Genomic DNA, 12,878 nt, shown 5'->3' with positions numbered 1-12,878 from the left:
GATCACCAGCAAGGGGTGAAAAGGCAGCCTGACCCAGCTTCTCAGAGCATCAGTGCCTCAAACCCTACGCACTGCAATCGCTCTGGAGCGCCTGTTTCCACGCTGGCTTTGTGATTTGTGGCTGACACTGGAGAGTGTCAGCCTCTGTGGGAACAAGATGGGAACTGATGAGCTGGCCAGCCATCATCACCTCCCTGGCCTTGCTGAATCACCCTTGACATCCTGCCTAGAAGCAGAGGCTTGGAGGAGGTGGGTGACCTCTTGAAATCTCAGGCCAGGCCCATGATTCTGTAATCTCTGCTTTGCCACAATTAGGGAGGGAAACCGAGAAGGGGAGGGGAAACCATCGACTGTGTTCTCTGGGATTCATTCGACAGCCTGGAAAAAGAACACAGAGGGAGACAGAGACACAGCCAGGAAGGGAGCCAGCCGCAGTGAGTGTAACCTCTCAGTAAAGTAAAGACTGGCTGGACGTACCTCATCAGCTGCCCTCTGTCAATACTCAGGCCCATCTGGCAGAACCTGAGGTTCTGAACTAACAAGCACTTCCCATTGAGCCAGCAAAGAAAGGCTTTTGAAAAAAATATGTGGTGGTGTTGGTAAGAGGGGTGTGCGCGCACGCGCATGTGTGTATGTGTGCATGTGTGCATGTGTGCGTGAGCTGGCTGAGGGCTGCCACACTTCCCAAGGTGCTAGCTCTGGAGATCATCTATTATATAAAAGTACAGACAGTCCCCACCCCCACCCCTGAGCTTCAAGATGAAGAATCCAGCCTGTTTGTTCCAGGCAGATGTAATCACACGAACAGTCAAGTCTAGAGGGCAGGACACTGCATGAATAATTCAAGCACTCCAGTCACTTGATTGTGTGTGCAGATAAAACACCAGTCAACCGCTAAACAGGTCAGCTGATAAACTTGTTTGCTCAGGCCTAACCACCATCCGCCAAATGCACCCAAGACCCACACTACAATTAGTGGCCGGTTCTCTTCTGCAGAACCCTCGCAAGCCTAGAGAGGTGGCCAGCCCCAGGAGGTCAGGACTGCATGTCTTAGTGCAGCGTTTCTTCACCTCCTTGCCTCTTTGTTCCTCCACAGCCACAGGGCGATTTCACCCAACTCAGAGGTTGCCGGAAACCCAGCACAGGCACTGTGCTCAGAGCACAGACAGTCCTGCTGGGAAGCAAGTGGGAGCTGAGGCTCCAAGGCAAAGGTGAGTGGCAAACAGGGTAAAGTGCTCGGTCTGGAAGCCAGAGGCCCACATTTAAGTCCCACCTCTGCCCTCCTGGCTTCCCTAAAGCCTCGGTTTCCTCGCCTATAAAAAGGGGGCAAAGAAGACATCTATCTCCCTCTGGCAGCTCAGAGGATTAAATGAAATCATGTCGCCAAACCTCAAGCATTCTCCTCCTAAGAACCCAGGGTCTGGGGACGGGCCAGAAGCCCCAGATGCACGCAGCTGCTTCTTTATATAAACCCCACCACTGAATGCACTAGGAAGGTGAATAACTCTTCCTGGGTTCAGAGTGGCCCAGGACTCCAGGAGCAGCTTCGCTCCAACAGCCAAGGTGGATTCTTTGTGCCAAAGAACCATCCACTTACAGACACAGGGAACACCACCCATGCAGACCTCAACATGCAACAACATATTACACCTTAATTACAAAGCTTTTAGAAGAACGGCTGCTATAAATTTTAAACCTGGTTGCAATTACCCTCTTTAAACACACCCAAGATACCAAGCACTGAGGACAAAAAAAGAGGGGTGGAGAATTGGAGGAGGTGGCATCTTGCATAACAGCCCAAGGTCCTCGAACACCTGGGACCCCCGTTTCACTTCGCACATTCTTAATGGACTAGTTGGATCCAGCCAGTTCCACTTAAAGTTAGGCAGTCTCTAGCCCATACTCCAGAGGACAAACATCTTTACTTACAAACTGGTGTCTGATTATGATTCTTGTGGGTCAAGAAGTAAAAGCCTGGTAGCCTTTTCCCATGTCTCCCTAAAAAGCTAATCCCTGACTGCCTCCCAACATTCCTCAACAAACTCAGGCCCCTTTCTGGCTGCCCTTCACCCAACACTGGGGTTCCCTCCAGGAAGGGGAAGGAACCTGGATTCCAAAGGCTCGCTGTGAAACCACTGGAGCGGGCAGGCAGGAATCTACAAGCATTCCAGAGGTCACCTGCCCTTCTCACCTGCCCTGGATCCTGCCCCCTTAAAGAGCAAAATTTAAGCCTTGCAAACCACTGTTCATTTAGAGCAGAAAATCCATTCAAGTCACGGTCACCAAAGGCTAGAATGAGTCAACAGCCTTCCGAGATTTCAAGAACACCAATTGTTAAAAAGAACCACCGGCCTGCGCCATTTCTCCATGCCAAGTCAACGCTAATCGCTGGCCAAGCCAAACTATAGGCGGCCTCTCCTCGGAAGACAAATACACAAACAGACCTCTCCCACAGCCCAGCCCAGCGCCCAGGACAGAGTTACTGATATGCACTGAGATAAAGGTGTTTGTATTTGCCCAGTTTGAGGTATACAGTTATTAGAAGAGTGACAATACAGGGTAGTTTACATATCCATCACACACCAGCTAAACTGGTTTGACTTCAGGATTTCAAAGCTGAGCTCAACCCCCAGTCATCTCAGAAGTCCTGGCTAGGCTGCCCCTGGGCTTGTTACTTCACCTCTCAGCTTCCCCCTGGAAAATGGGAATGATCAAGGCAGCCTTTAGATTAAGATGGAGATGAGAAAGTTGCCTCATATACGGAAGGTACCGAGCTATAACTCCTCCTGGATTTATATTTTTAAGCGGTAGGTAGCCTGTTCCCTTACATTTTGACAGCTCAGCCTGGCTTTTAAGACTCTTGAAGTTTAATCTTATCAAGGCAGAACATCACATTTTTGCGCATGCGCACACACACGCAAGCAGCACATACATACACACACCCCCCCCCCCCCCCGCCTTTCCTTTTGTAAATTTTACATTAAAACAGATTAAAGCAGCCACCTCTGAGTTACAGAAGTTTGTAAAGCGGATCCTGAACAGACAACTTTCCTTTTGCTCCTTACCCCTCCACCAAGATCCAAGACCAGGACAAACTTCACAAGCTCGGATGCTAAAAGCTCAACATGTCTGAAAACTCAACCAAGTCTCAGACCCTGCCTGTCAAGAGCAGGATCTGTAATTAGGTACATATCCTAAAGCACTTACCTGCTTGTGCATCTCAATGTTCAAACCGTAGGACATCTCGTAGTACTAAAAGTAAAAAGAACTGCCGTTAACGCACAACACCAAGATCTATGTTCCAGAATCAGCTTTGGAGAAGGTTTTGGCCAAATGGTACTTTTAGGATACATTTGCTAAAGAAGTTTAAGTCAAACCCCAAAGCCAGCTACAAAGAGGCTTGAAGAGATGAAGGACTCAGGAGTGTTGTTCTCATCTCAACAGAATACCCTATGTGCAATAAATAGTGTAAGAAGAGTTGGGCCCTCCCTCCCACCAGCCCTGCCTGGGCCATATATCCTGTTTATACAATGTTCGGGTTCAACAGGGAATCAATCGTGTGTACACTGGGTCCACTTGCCCTATCAGAGTTCTTTAGCAACATGCCCAAGGTCTCTTATATGGATAGCAGTGCAAGGAGTCCCACTTAAGGACCTCCAGCGCCCTCCACACCATCAGAAGATTAAAACTTGCTGGAAGAGACACTGGGAAAAGGGAGGACCCGTTTACACACTGCCCCAGGGTCCATGAGATTCTCAGTGGGGTGATCCCGGAGTGAGCATGGAGGCAAAAGGCTCCTCCACTCTCAGGAACCCCTGGGGAGAAAACGAGGGAGGGGGAGAGGTCTTATGTCCCACTCTGGCTAAATCCCAGGGCTGCAGAGCAGAGAAGTTTCTACACACTCCCAGGAGGTCTCTAAGAACGGCTTTTATCCAACCCCGAGACAGGACAACCAGCCCTCGGGGAAACCTTCAGAACACAAATCAAAGGCGCACAAAGGTAGTGTACGAGGAGAGGGGTTGGGTTTCTCTTTCTGCCCCTCCTCTCACCCACCCTCCTCCAAGTGGCCCGGGCTTGACGGAGGCTGGTGAAAAAGGGTCGGATGGCACACTCGGACCACACCCGCTGCGGGGGCTGCCCCGCGGAGGCTGGGCACGGCTCCCCAGGCCCACGCCACCCTGGCCGGGTCCCAGCCGCCTCTCACCATCACATAATGGCGCTGCATCTCCGTCTTCTCGTTCGCCAGCTTGTCGTATTCCACTTTGAGGCTACGAGGGCAGGAGGAGCCGGCTCAGGCCTGGGGCCTGCACAGCCTCCTCTGGGACCCCAATCCCTAGGGCCACTTGGCCACCTTCCTGACACCCACCCCCGGGGGTACTCCCCTCATCCCGCAGCCTCGGGCGGAGGGGGACGTGGGTCCCCGACACAGGGAGGGGGAGTGTAACAACTTGAAACTTCCCGCGGCCGAGCGAGTGAACTTATCCCGGGCGCGGGGTGGGGTGGAGTGGGGGCCGGGACCCTGACGCTGGCTCGCGACCCCTCGCGACCCCTCGAACCCGGAGCGAGCCGGCTCGCGCCCCGATCCCTCAACTTCCCTCACCCCGGGAACGGCACGGGGAGCCGGGAGGCTGCCGGCAGCAAAGGGTTAAGGCGCCGCGCTCGGAAAGGGGAAACAAAAGGAGGAGGCCCGGGCTGCCCCGCCGCCCCGGGGTCGAGAGCCCGCTCAGTCCCCGAGGGGTGGTGGCAGGAGCCGCGGGGGGGACGCCCCCGCCCTGCCAGCCCCGGGGCGGCCCCCACAGGCCTTACCTGTGATATTGAGCTTGAAGGAACTGGAATTCGTCTTTGATCCTGTCACAAGACTCAGCCACCGTGAATTTAAATCCTGGCTGCCCTGGTTGATGGGGAGCCTGAAGCCGGCCAGGACAAGACAGGGGAGGGGCGGGGGCGTCAGACCCGGCTCCAAGCTGCCCAAGCCCCTCAGCGGTTTTCCCCGGTCTCTCCCCGCCCCCACCTCAGCCAAAGGGGCCTCCCACAAAGCCCAAAACCTTCCCAACAAGTTTCTCCGGTCCCCGACGGGGAGGGGGGCGCCCTAATCTCTCCCTCTCGGCCGCGGGGCTCCTATCCCTTTTACGAAGGGGCTCCTATTCCCAAGTAAGACGGGGACAGAGGAGACACAACGAGCGAGTTGGGAGACTTAGGTGATGGGGCGGGGGATAGCATGAAAACAAACAGTTCCCCAGTAACACTGGGAGCCCCTCACGCCATTAGAGCGAAATTAACCTCCTCTCTCTACGGCGCCCCCCCATCCCCATCCTTTGTGTGAGCGCGCGCGCGCGCGCGCGCGCGCGCACACACACACACACACACACACACACACACACATACCATAAAGGTAGCAACAAGCAAAATGGAGGTGCCAGATAAACTGCCTCGTTTACCCTGCCATGATAGATGCTTAAATAAACCGAGTTGCAATTACTCACCGGATGTCTGCCTTGCGGATACATGGCAGGGAGGGGTCGTGATTCCGAGAGCGTGGAAGCGCAGAGAGCCCGGGCCGGGGAGGTGCGGGGGAGGGGGGAGCCAAACCCGAGCGGGGGGCGGCCGGGAAACCGAGAGCTCGCCCCCGGCCCCCCCAGCCCGATCTCGCACCGAAATCCCAGAGTCCGGCGCTCGAACCAAGCGGAGACAAAGAGCCGAGGAGCAGGCGGCAAAGTCGTCGGCGGGCGCGGGCTTTGTGCACCTAGGGCTCCGCGAGCTGCGGCCGGCCGCCTTCCCCCCGCTGCGTGGAGCGCGTCAGAGCCGGGGGCTGCGCGGACATCGTCGTCTCCCCGGCGGGTCCGGCGCGGGGTCCCGAGGTCTGGGGGCCCCTCTTGGGGCAAGCGCGAGCGCCCTTCGGTTCACTCAGCGCGTCGCGCCGGGAGGGGGGCGCGCCAGGGCAGCCCCAGCATCCGGGGCGCACGGGTCCGATCCCAGGGGCGGCTCTCGGCGAGAAGAGGAAGGAGGCAGGCACCGAGGTGGCGGCTTGGGGCCGCAGGAGCGGCGGAGGGTGAGGGCGGGAGCCCGGCGCTGGCGCTTCGACGCCCCCCCTCGGAGAGGAAAGCCTGCTGTTCCGTCTGCTACTGCCGCCGCGGCCGCCGCCGCCGCTGCAAGCCCTTCCCAGGGCCGAGGAGGAAACTCCGGGTTCAGTGGGTGGGAATCAACCGCCCTGGCATCCTAACTCCAGCAGGCACTAGAAGCCGCCGCAAGAGTGTCCTCGCTGCTCCCAGTTCGAGCGCCGAGTCCCCAGCGAGGAGCGCTCGGTGCCGCCACCGCCGCCTCGGAGCGCTCAGGCAGAAGAGCGCTGGAAGGGAGACGCAGCTCGAGACCCAGGAGCTCTGCGGCTTCCTTCCTTCGCCTCGGCCCGGCTCTCCTCTCCGTGCCCCGACACTCCCCCCCACCCCCAACACACACCCAACGCGCGCGCCCGCGCGCGCGCACACACACACACACACACACACACACACACACACACCAAAAAAGTGCCCCGGACCTGCGGATACCACACACAGACAGGCGAGTGGGACGAGCACGAGGTCTGAACTGCCGCGAGAGCAGTTCCAAATAGGGACTGAAAAGTAACAAAATAATGTGGCAGCTTCGCCCGGCGCTGGCCAATGGGAGCTCGGGGCCCCCACGTGGGGCAGCCGGACTCGGCCTGCGACTGGGCGCCGCCGGGCGCGACGTCACAATGCCCTCTTGTGTCTAAAACTATGCATGAAAAGTAGCAATCAGGCCCTACCCGCTGGTGACTTTCGCATGGGAGTGAAAAACAGCGCTCCTCAGATCAGGAATTAACCGAAAGACATATAATAAATAGATATATATTATAGTCCAGGGCTGCTGTGGTTTTTTCCCCCCCTCCTCTCTTTTTTTTTTTTCCCACGATATACTAGCAAATAATCATTTGGCGGGAGGGGAAAAGAGGAAAGACAGAATAACAACAAAAGAAAGAGAGACAAGCTGTACAGTCCTCAAAACCTGTGGCTGGTAGCAATGTATCAGTTTATTCTGCAGTGGCGGCGAACGATTCCTCCCTCTAATCTCATTAGGTCTGCAAAGCAGCCCAATTAGATACTATAAAACAAACAGAATCACTTTGTCACTTTAATGTTTTCACTTCACAAGATTTAGGACCGATAAAATGGTGGCTCCCAAAGTTGCCTCCCACCTTAATTTTGCTCGGAACTGAGAGTGTCCCTTTCTTAGCCCCTTCTCCGGCTCACCCACCCCCCAGCTTTTCTTCTTTGTTCATTTGTCCTTTACGGAAAGCCAAATAAACAGCGTCTTTGATATGCGGCGGCTGCCCGCGAGGACAAGTCGGAGGAACTCTTGCTTGGCGGGCTGCGCAGATAGAAGGGCCCGTCTGCCCGCGGACACCCTGCACAGTCCGCGCTGTCCCCACTCGGGAACTCTTTTCCGGTGGAGACCTCTACGCCTTCGCCGCAGCTGCCCAGTGAGCGCCGGGGCCAGGGAAGCGGAGTCGGGAATGCGGTGGCGGCCTTACCCCACCAGCCCGGGAGCTTCGAGTTCCGACCCGATTTTCTCAGCCTAACCCCGGGCAGTGTCACGGCGTCGGCGGAAGCCTGCAGAGGGGCGCGCGTGCGAGCCTGTGGGCCTCTCGGCCGCCAGCCTCGACGCCCCGGGAGGCGCAGACGCTCACCCGCCCCCGTTCGCTCCTCTCCCACCCCCACCTCCGCGCCTCCGGGACTCCCCGCGCGGTCGCACAGGCTACTCGACTCCGGGGGCCAGTTTGCCCGCAAACCCATAGCCTGCGTCTACTGCGTTCGGGGTTACGTCAGGGCAGACGGGGCGGGGGGACGCGGCCCTTGAGCGTCGAGGGGCTGGGGGGCCGCGCCCTGGGCCGCAGGGGCACCGCTGGGCGGGGAGCCCAGGTGGGCCCCCCTCCCCAACATCTCCGCGAACCCGCACGCACCCGGGGGCCGGCGGCCGGCCCGGGATCTATATTTTCCCCTCATTAGGAGCTGGAGTTCGCTTTTGCATTTTAATGAGGAGCTGAGAGCGAGCGGGCGCTCGGAGGCCGGTGCGCTGGGAGTTACACGTGAGCGCCCGCCTCGGAGTTGAGTCTCCCCACGTCCCCTCCGGCCGCCAGTCCCGAACCGCGCTCCTCTCTTCATTTATTTATTTTCCTAAATAAAAACATAAATCGTGTGCGCCACGCACTGAGGGGGGGGGTGGGGAGAAGCCCGGCTCGACAGATGCGAGCATCTGGCCGCAGCATTCATTAGACACAAAATGGCTCCTCTTTGGAGCGTCCTTCCCCCTCCCCCTTCTCTGCCCTCCCCCTTACGTCACGGGTGGGCGCACCCGCTTCCCACCCGCCCCGCCCCTTTCTCGCCCCTGCCCCCACGTGGGGGCCGAAGACCCCGCCCCCTAGCGAGGCTCAGAAGGCCAATCAGAGGCTGTTGATGAGAGTCTCAGTTACTGATTGGTTCAATTGCCGAGCCCTGTCAGTCGGCGACCAAGGCTGTCAGTCAAAACCACGCGGGGTGGGGGAGCGCTGACAAATGCCGAGGCTTCTGAGCCTCCCGCTTGCAAATAGTGCTTGGAATGGCTGCTTAATTAGCTTTGAATGGCTTTTCCTTCCAGCTCAAACAATCTGTCACTACCATGTGGTATAAAGGAGCCATGCATAAAAAAGTAAGCAGAGGCTAAATATCAATTTGATTTTGTGTATCAAAGGAATATTTTATTTTTCTCCCTAGTAATGAAACGTATCAATTTAAATAATAAAAGGTAAAAACACACACACAAACCAAAAAAAGAAAAAAAGAAGGGGGCGGGGGAAGAAAGAAAGAAAGGAAAAAACCAAACTCCACGGTTCTCCGACTCCTGTGCAAGCCTTAAACAGGTAATTTCTACGGCCCACGTTCAGGAGGAAGCCTAAAGAGTACCCCCTTCCCCACCTCTTTCAAACTTGCATTGTGTGTTCTCTTGTCGTCCAGAGGTCTAGGAGGAGTGATGGGGGAGGGGTGGCCCGTAAAAGGAGAGTTGGGGGCGAAGAAGGGGGCAAACTTTAAAGGGAGCTCTTTGAAGCTGTTAATCAAAGTGGAGGGGGGTTTTAAAACCCCATAAACTTGGGATCCCGCAGCAGGTCTCGATTTGGGAGCTGAGAGGGAGTGAGGGGTGGGGGGAGAGAGTGGGTGTGCGTCTCGCCCGGATTTATTAAACACAATGCCTTCAAGATGCCCGGGATGCGGCGCCTGGTCCGGCCTTCCCTCTCTCCGTTCTCACTTAAGACTGGCTCCATTGGCCTCCGCCTGCAGTTGGCCGACAAACCTGGCCCCCAGGTCGGGTCCACTTGGATCGAGGCCAGAAGAGCGGTCTGGGGTTTGGTGTCGCTCCTGCCGGGACGACCACTCTCCTGGTCGTTGAGTCAGTGCCCTCCTGCCTGGTAGACTCACGTCGAGAGTTCACCTGTGAGCCTCAGCGCCAGCCCTGCAACCTTGGAGCCCTCCTGTGATTGACCTGGTTTTGCAGAGAGTCGCCTTATCGGCAGGATTCCACTGGAGGACCCCACCACCTAGTCTGAAATAATAGCGGCGCCAAAGCCCTTTCAATGTACAAGGCAGAACACTGCTACCCAGGCACTCCCGAAGGAAACAGCCTGACTGGTAGCCTTGTTTTATAGAGTAAAAGAGAAGACCTAGAAAGTCCAGTAATTTGCCCCAAGCTGGGCATAGGTGTCAGGATTCCAGTCCAGGGTAACCAGTTCAACAGCCAACTTCAGCGTCCTCTTTGATAGCAGGAGCTGGACCCCTGCAAATATGTGCTAAAGGAAAGGCATTCACTCATTCATCTTCATTCATTCATTCATACTGAGGGTCTGGCGATGAGGTCACAGGCCCAGCTCCCCAGCGCTAGGCTTCCACTGGCTCCTCACAGAGCATCATTCCCAGGTCTGCTGGGTTTCTGGCCTCCAGCATGTGGAGGAGCAGAGAGGTAAAAGAAACTAGCCCAGCTCTCCTTTCAGCTGGCCACCGCTTTACCCCCCACCTTGCCACACCACAAATTAGGAAAAACAGGGAGAAAAATAATTTTTTATGCTTGAGGTAGAAAAGAAAAAACATGTATAGGACACCCCGCCCAAAGCGCTTGACAATTATTTTTCAAGAAGGAGGGGAGTGGAGAGAGAGAGTTCAAACGTCTCTGTCTCCAGTTCTAATTGGAAACGTTTCAACTGTTTATGTTACAAGAAGTGTCAGGGTCATTTGCTACTAGAGAGCTGACTTTTCATTGGCTGCTTAATTGAGTACCTCAGAGTCCACCCCACGTGGGAGAGGAATTCCTGGCACACACGCACACACACATACACACACACACACATATATACAAAAGTCACCCGGTGAGACAGAAAGCCCGGCCTGGATTTGCAGAGCGAAGGTTCCCCAGCCCTTCATTGGGGGGTGAGAGGTGGTTGGTGGGCAGTTGTTCACCAGCTCCAAGAGCTGCTTCTCTGGCTTTTAAAAATTAACTGTCAAACACTTTAGATAGAGTGTTAATAAATGGTTTCTCCTTTTCCCAGGAATCAAAGGGCTTGACTCAGGTCAGCCACAGGGCTGTGGCCTCCAATTTGAGGAAGAACTCAGTACCTTGCAGCTTAGATGGTAAAGAATCTGCCTGCAATGCAAGAGACTAGGGATCCATCCCTGAGTCAGGAAGATCCCCTGGAGAAGGAAATGGTAATCCACTCCAGTATTCTTGCTGGGAAATCATATAGACAGAGGAGCCTGGCGGGCTACAGTCCATGGGGTCGCAAAGAGTCAGACACCACTGAGCGACTACACTTTTACTTTCAGTACCTTGGATGGGTTTCAGATCACTCTGTGTCCTCCCTTCCCCCACAACCTCCAATGGCTTTGATTTTCTCAAGGCCTGTCGTTGGGACTGCACAAAGGGAAGAGAAATCTTTCTCTGTTCTCTCCCATTTGGTTGATTCTGTAAGCCTCCTCTGATGGTTGGCCCTTGACTCCATTGCTAGGGCAGTTCTGTCCCCTCACCAGCACCACCCCTATCCACCAGTCATCCCCAGCCTTCCTCCACAAGTGAGCACCTCACCACAAAGTAAAAGGAAAGGAATTTTTATTTATCCAACAAACTCTTACATAGTGCTTAACTCTGTCCCAGACACTGTTCTAAGCACTTGACAAATATTAACACACTTAATCCTCTCACAGTAAATGAAGTGGGTACTATCAGTATCACCCCTGTTATACAGGGGGGTGGGGGTGGGGGGCAATTGACATGCCATGTACAATGACTTGCCCAAAGTCACTTCAGTGGCTGATGAACTTGAACGCAGGCAGTCTGGCTCCAGAGTCTTCACCTCAACACTCCACTGTCTCCACAAGCTTGACTTTCCTGGGAATGCAGATCAGGGCCACAGGACGGACCACAGGAAACAGGAGGGCCCCTAGGAAGTCCCAGACAGAGCCCCTGCAGAGCTCATTCTGCAACCACCTTATTTCAGGGATGGGAACTGAGGTCTAGGAGGGCGGGGAACTTCCCAGGGTCTCCTTATCCCCTCTTCCAGTTCTCTGGCTGGTCCCAGGTATGTGACCTGGAGGGATGTATTCAATCTCTCTAAGCCTCCATTTCCTCATCTGTAAAGTGGAGATAACAGTCCTGTCCACCTCAGAGAGTTGTTCCGAGGATGGATGGAGATAACGCATGCAATGTACTTAGTGCAGAGCCTGGCTCATTAAGTGATCAATAATAGCCATATTGGCCATGATGATGATGCAGAACCATCCTTACACATTATTCAACTCCTTACACATTTCCTGAGTGCCTGCAGAGATGAGGAAGGTCTAATGTCCCAACCCTTGAGAGGAATAATTCAGGCAGTAGCCAAGCCCAGGTGGGAACACTGAGCTCACTGAAGCTCACCTGCCCCCCACCCCACCCTGGCCCCACGCCTCATCCCCCACCAAGGTCATCAGGCCTTCCCCTCCCTCTCTGGAATTCCCATTCTTTATCATGGTCCTATGATGTCCTTGGATATCCCTACTGCCCAAGGACCCTTGAGATATGTATGGGAGGGGGAGGGCCAAAGGCAATTCAAAGCTAAGGTTTGGAGGGTTGGTGGGTGGGGAATTCTGGAGGCAGAGAAATATGATAAACAGCAGTGGAGTCCATAGCATTTCTGAGAAGACAAGCCACAACAATGAAGTATATGAGGATAAAGTAGTCTGGCTCTGAGGGAGAACAGGAGTTGTGAAAGGGGCTCCTGGGAGGGCTGCCTGGGAGGGTGGAGCTTAAGCTTAGTCCAGAATGATGGACAGAAGTTCCAGTGGGTAAAGGGGACGAGGATGAGCAAATGCTGCTAACAGGGACCCGTCCCCCTTAGCCTGCGCCTGGGTGCTTTCTGCTTCCTTGAATCCTTTCTGTGTTTTGCCACCTGAAAAAGTCCTTTGGCTCCCTTCCCTAAGACCCCTGCCATCATCCTCACTTGTATTTCAGGTTCCAGTGAAATATCTCTAAAGTCTCCTAAGATCAGAAGAGAGGAATCCACTCAGTACTGCATGGCAGCCCCAGCCTGAATCAAGAGGCCTGAGGAGCTGCCAGATCCTGGGGAAGACCTGGAAACTCTCAGGTTCTCAGTTTCCAGATCGGTAGAATGGGAATAGTGAAGTGAAAATGAAGTCGCTCAGTCGTGTCCGACTCTTTGCGACCCCAGGGACTGTAGCCTATCAGGCTCCTCTGTCCATGGGATTTTCCAGGCAAGAGTGCTGGAGTGGATTGCCATTTCCTTCCCCAGGGGATCTTCCCGACCCGGGTACACGGGTCTCCCGCATTGCAGGCGGACGCTTTACCAT

The 12,878-nt window shown here is 55.0% G+C and overlaps 1 protein-coding gene across 8 annotated transcripts in view; it reads right to left on the bottom strand.

Annotated features, from left to right (window-relative positions):
- The window catches only part of TLE3 (transducin like enhancer of split 3), a 49,889-nt gene extending 43,282 nt beyond the window's left edge, over positions 1-6,607 (bottom strand). For 4 of the 8 annotated variants that reach the window (XM_018053573.1, XM_018053575.1, XM_018053574.1 and 1 more), the window contains exons 1-4: positions 5,484-6,607; positions 4,807-4,907; positions 4,205-4,268; positions 3,208-3,252 (exon numbers count right to left, since the gene is read on the bottom strand). In XM_018053573.1, the coding sequence (XP_017909062.1) occupies positions 3,208-3,252; positions 4,205-4,268; positions 4,807-4,907; positions 5,484-5,507 (234 nt within the window). In that variant the 5' untranslated portion in view covers positions 5,508-6,607. The remainder of the gene's footprint in view (positions 1-3,207; positions 3,253-4,204; positions 4,269-4,806; positions 4,908-5,483) is intronic. The other 4 variants (XM_018053569.1, XM_018053571.1, XM_018053570.1 and 1 more) reach the window with 1 other exon arrangement.

The sequence above is a fragment of the Capra hircus genome, chromosome 10 (genome assembly GCF_001704415.2).
Source record: "Capra hircus breed San Clemente chromosome 10, ASM170441v1, whole genome shotgun sequence".
In the NCBI taxonomy this organism is placed as follows: Eukaryota; Metazoa; Chordata; class Mammalia; order Artiodactyla; family Bovidae; genus Capra; species Capra hircus.
Note: the sequence above shows the minus strand (reverse complement) of the source record. Positions and strands in the feature narration are given on the sequence as shown.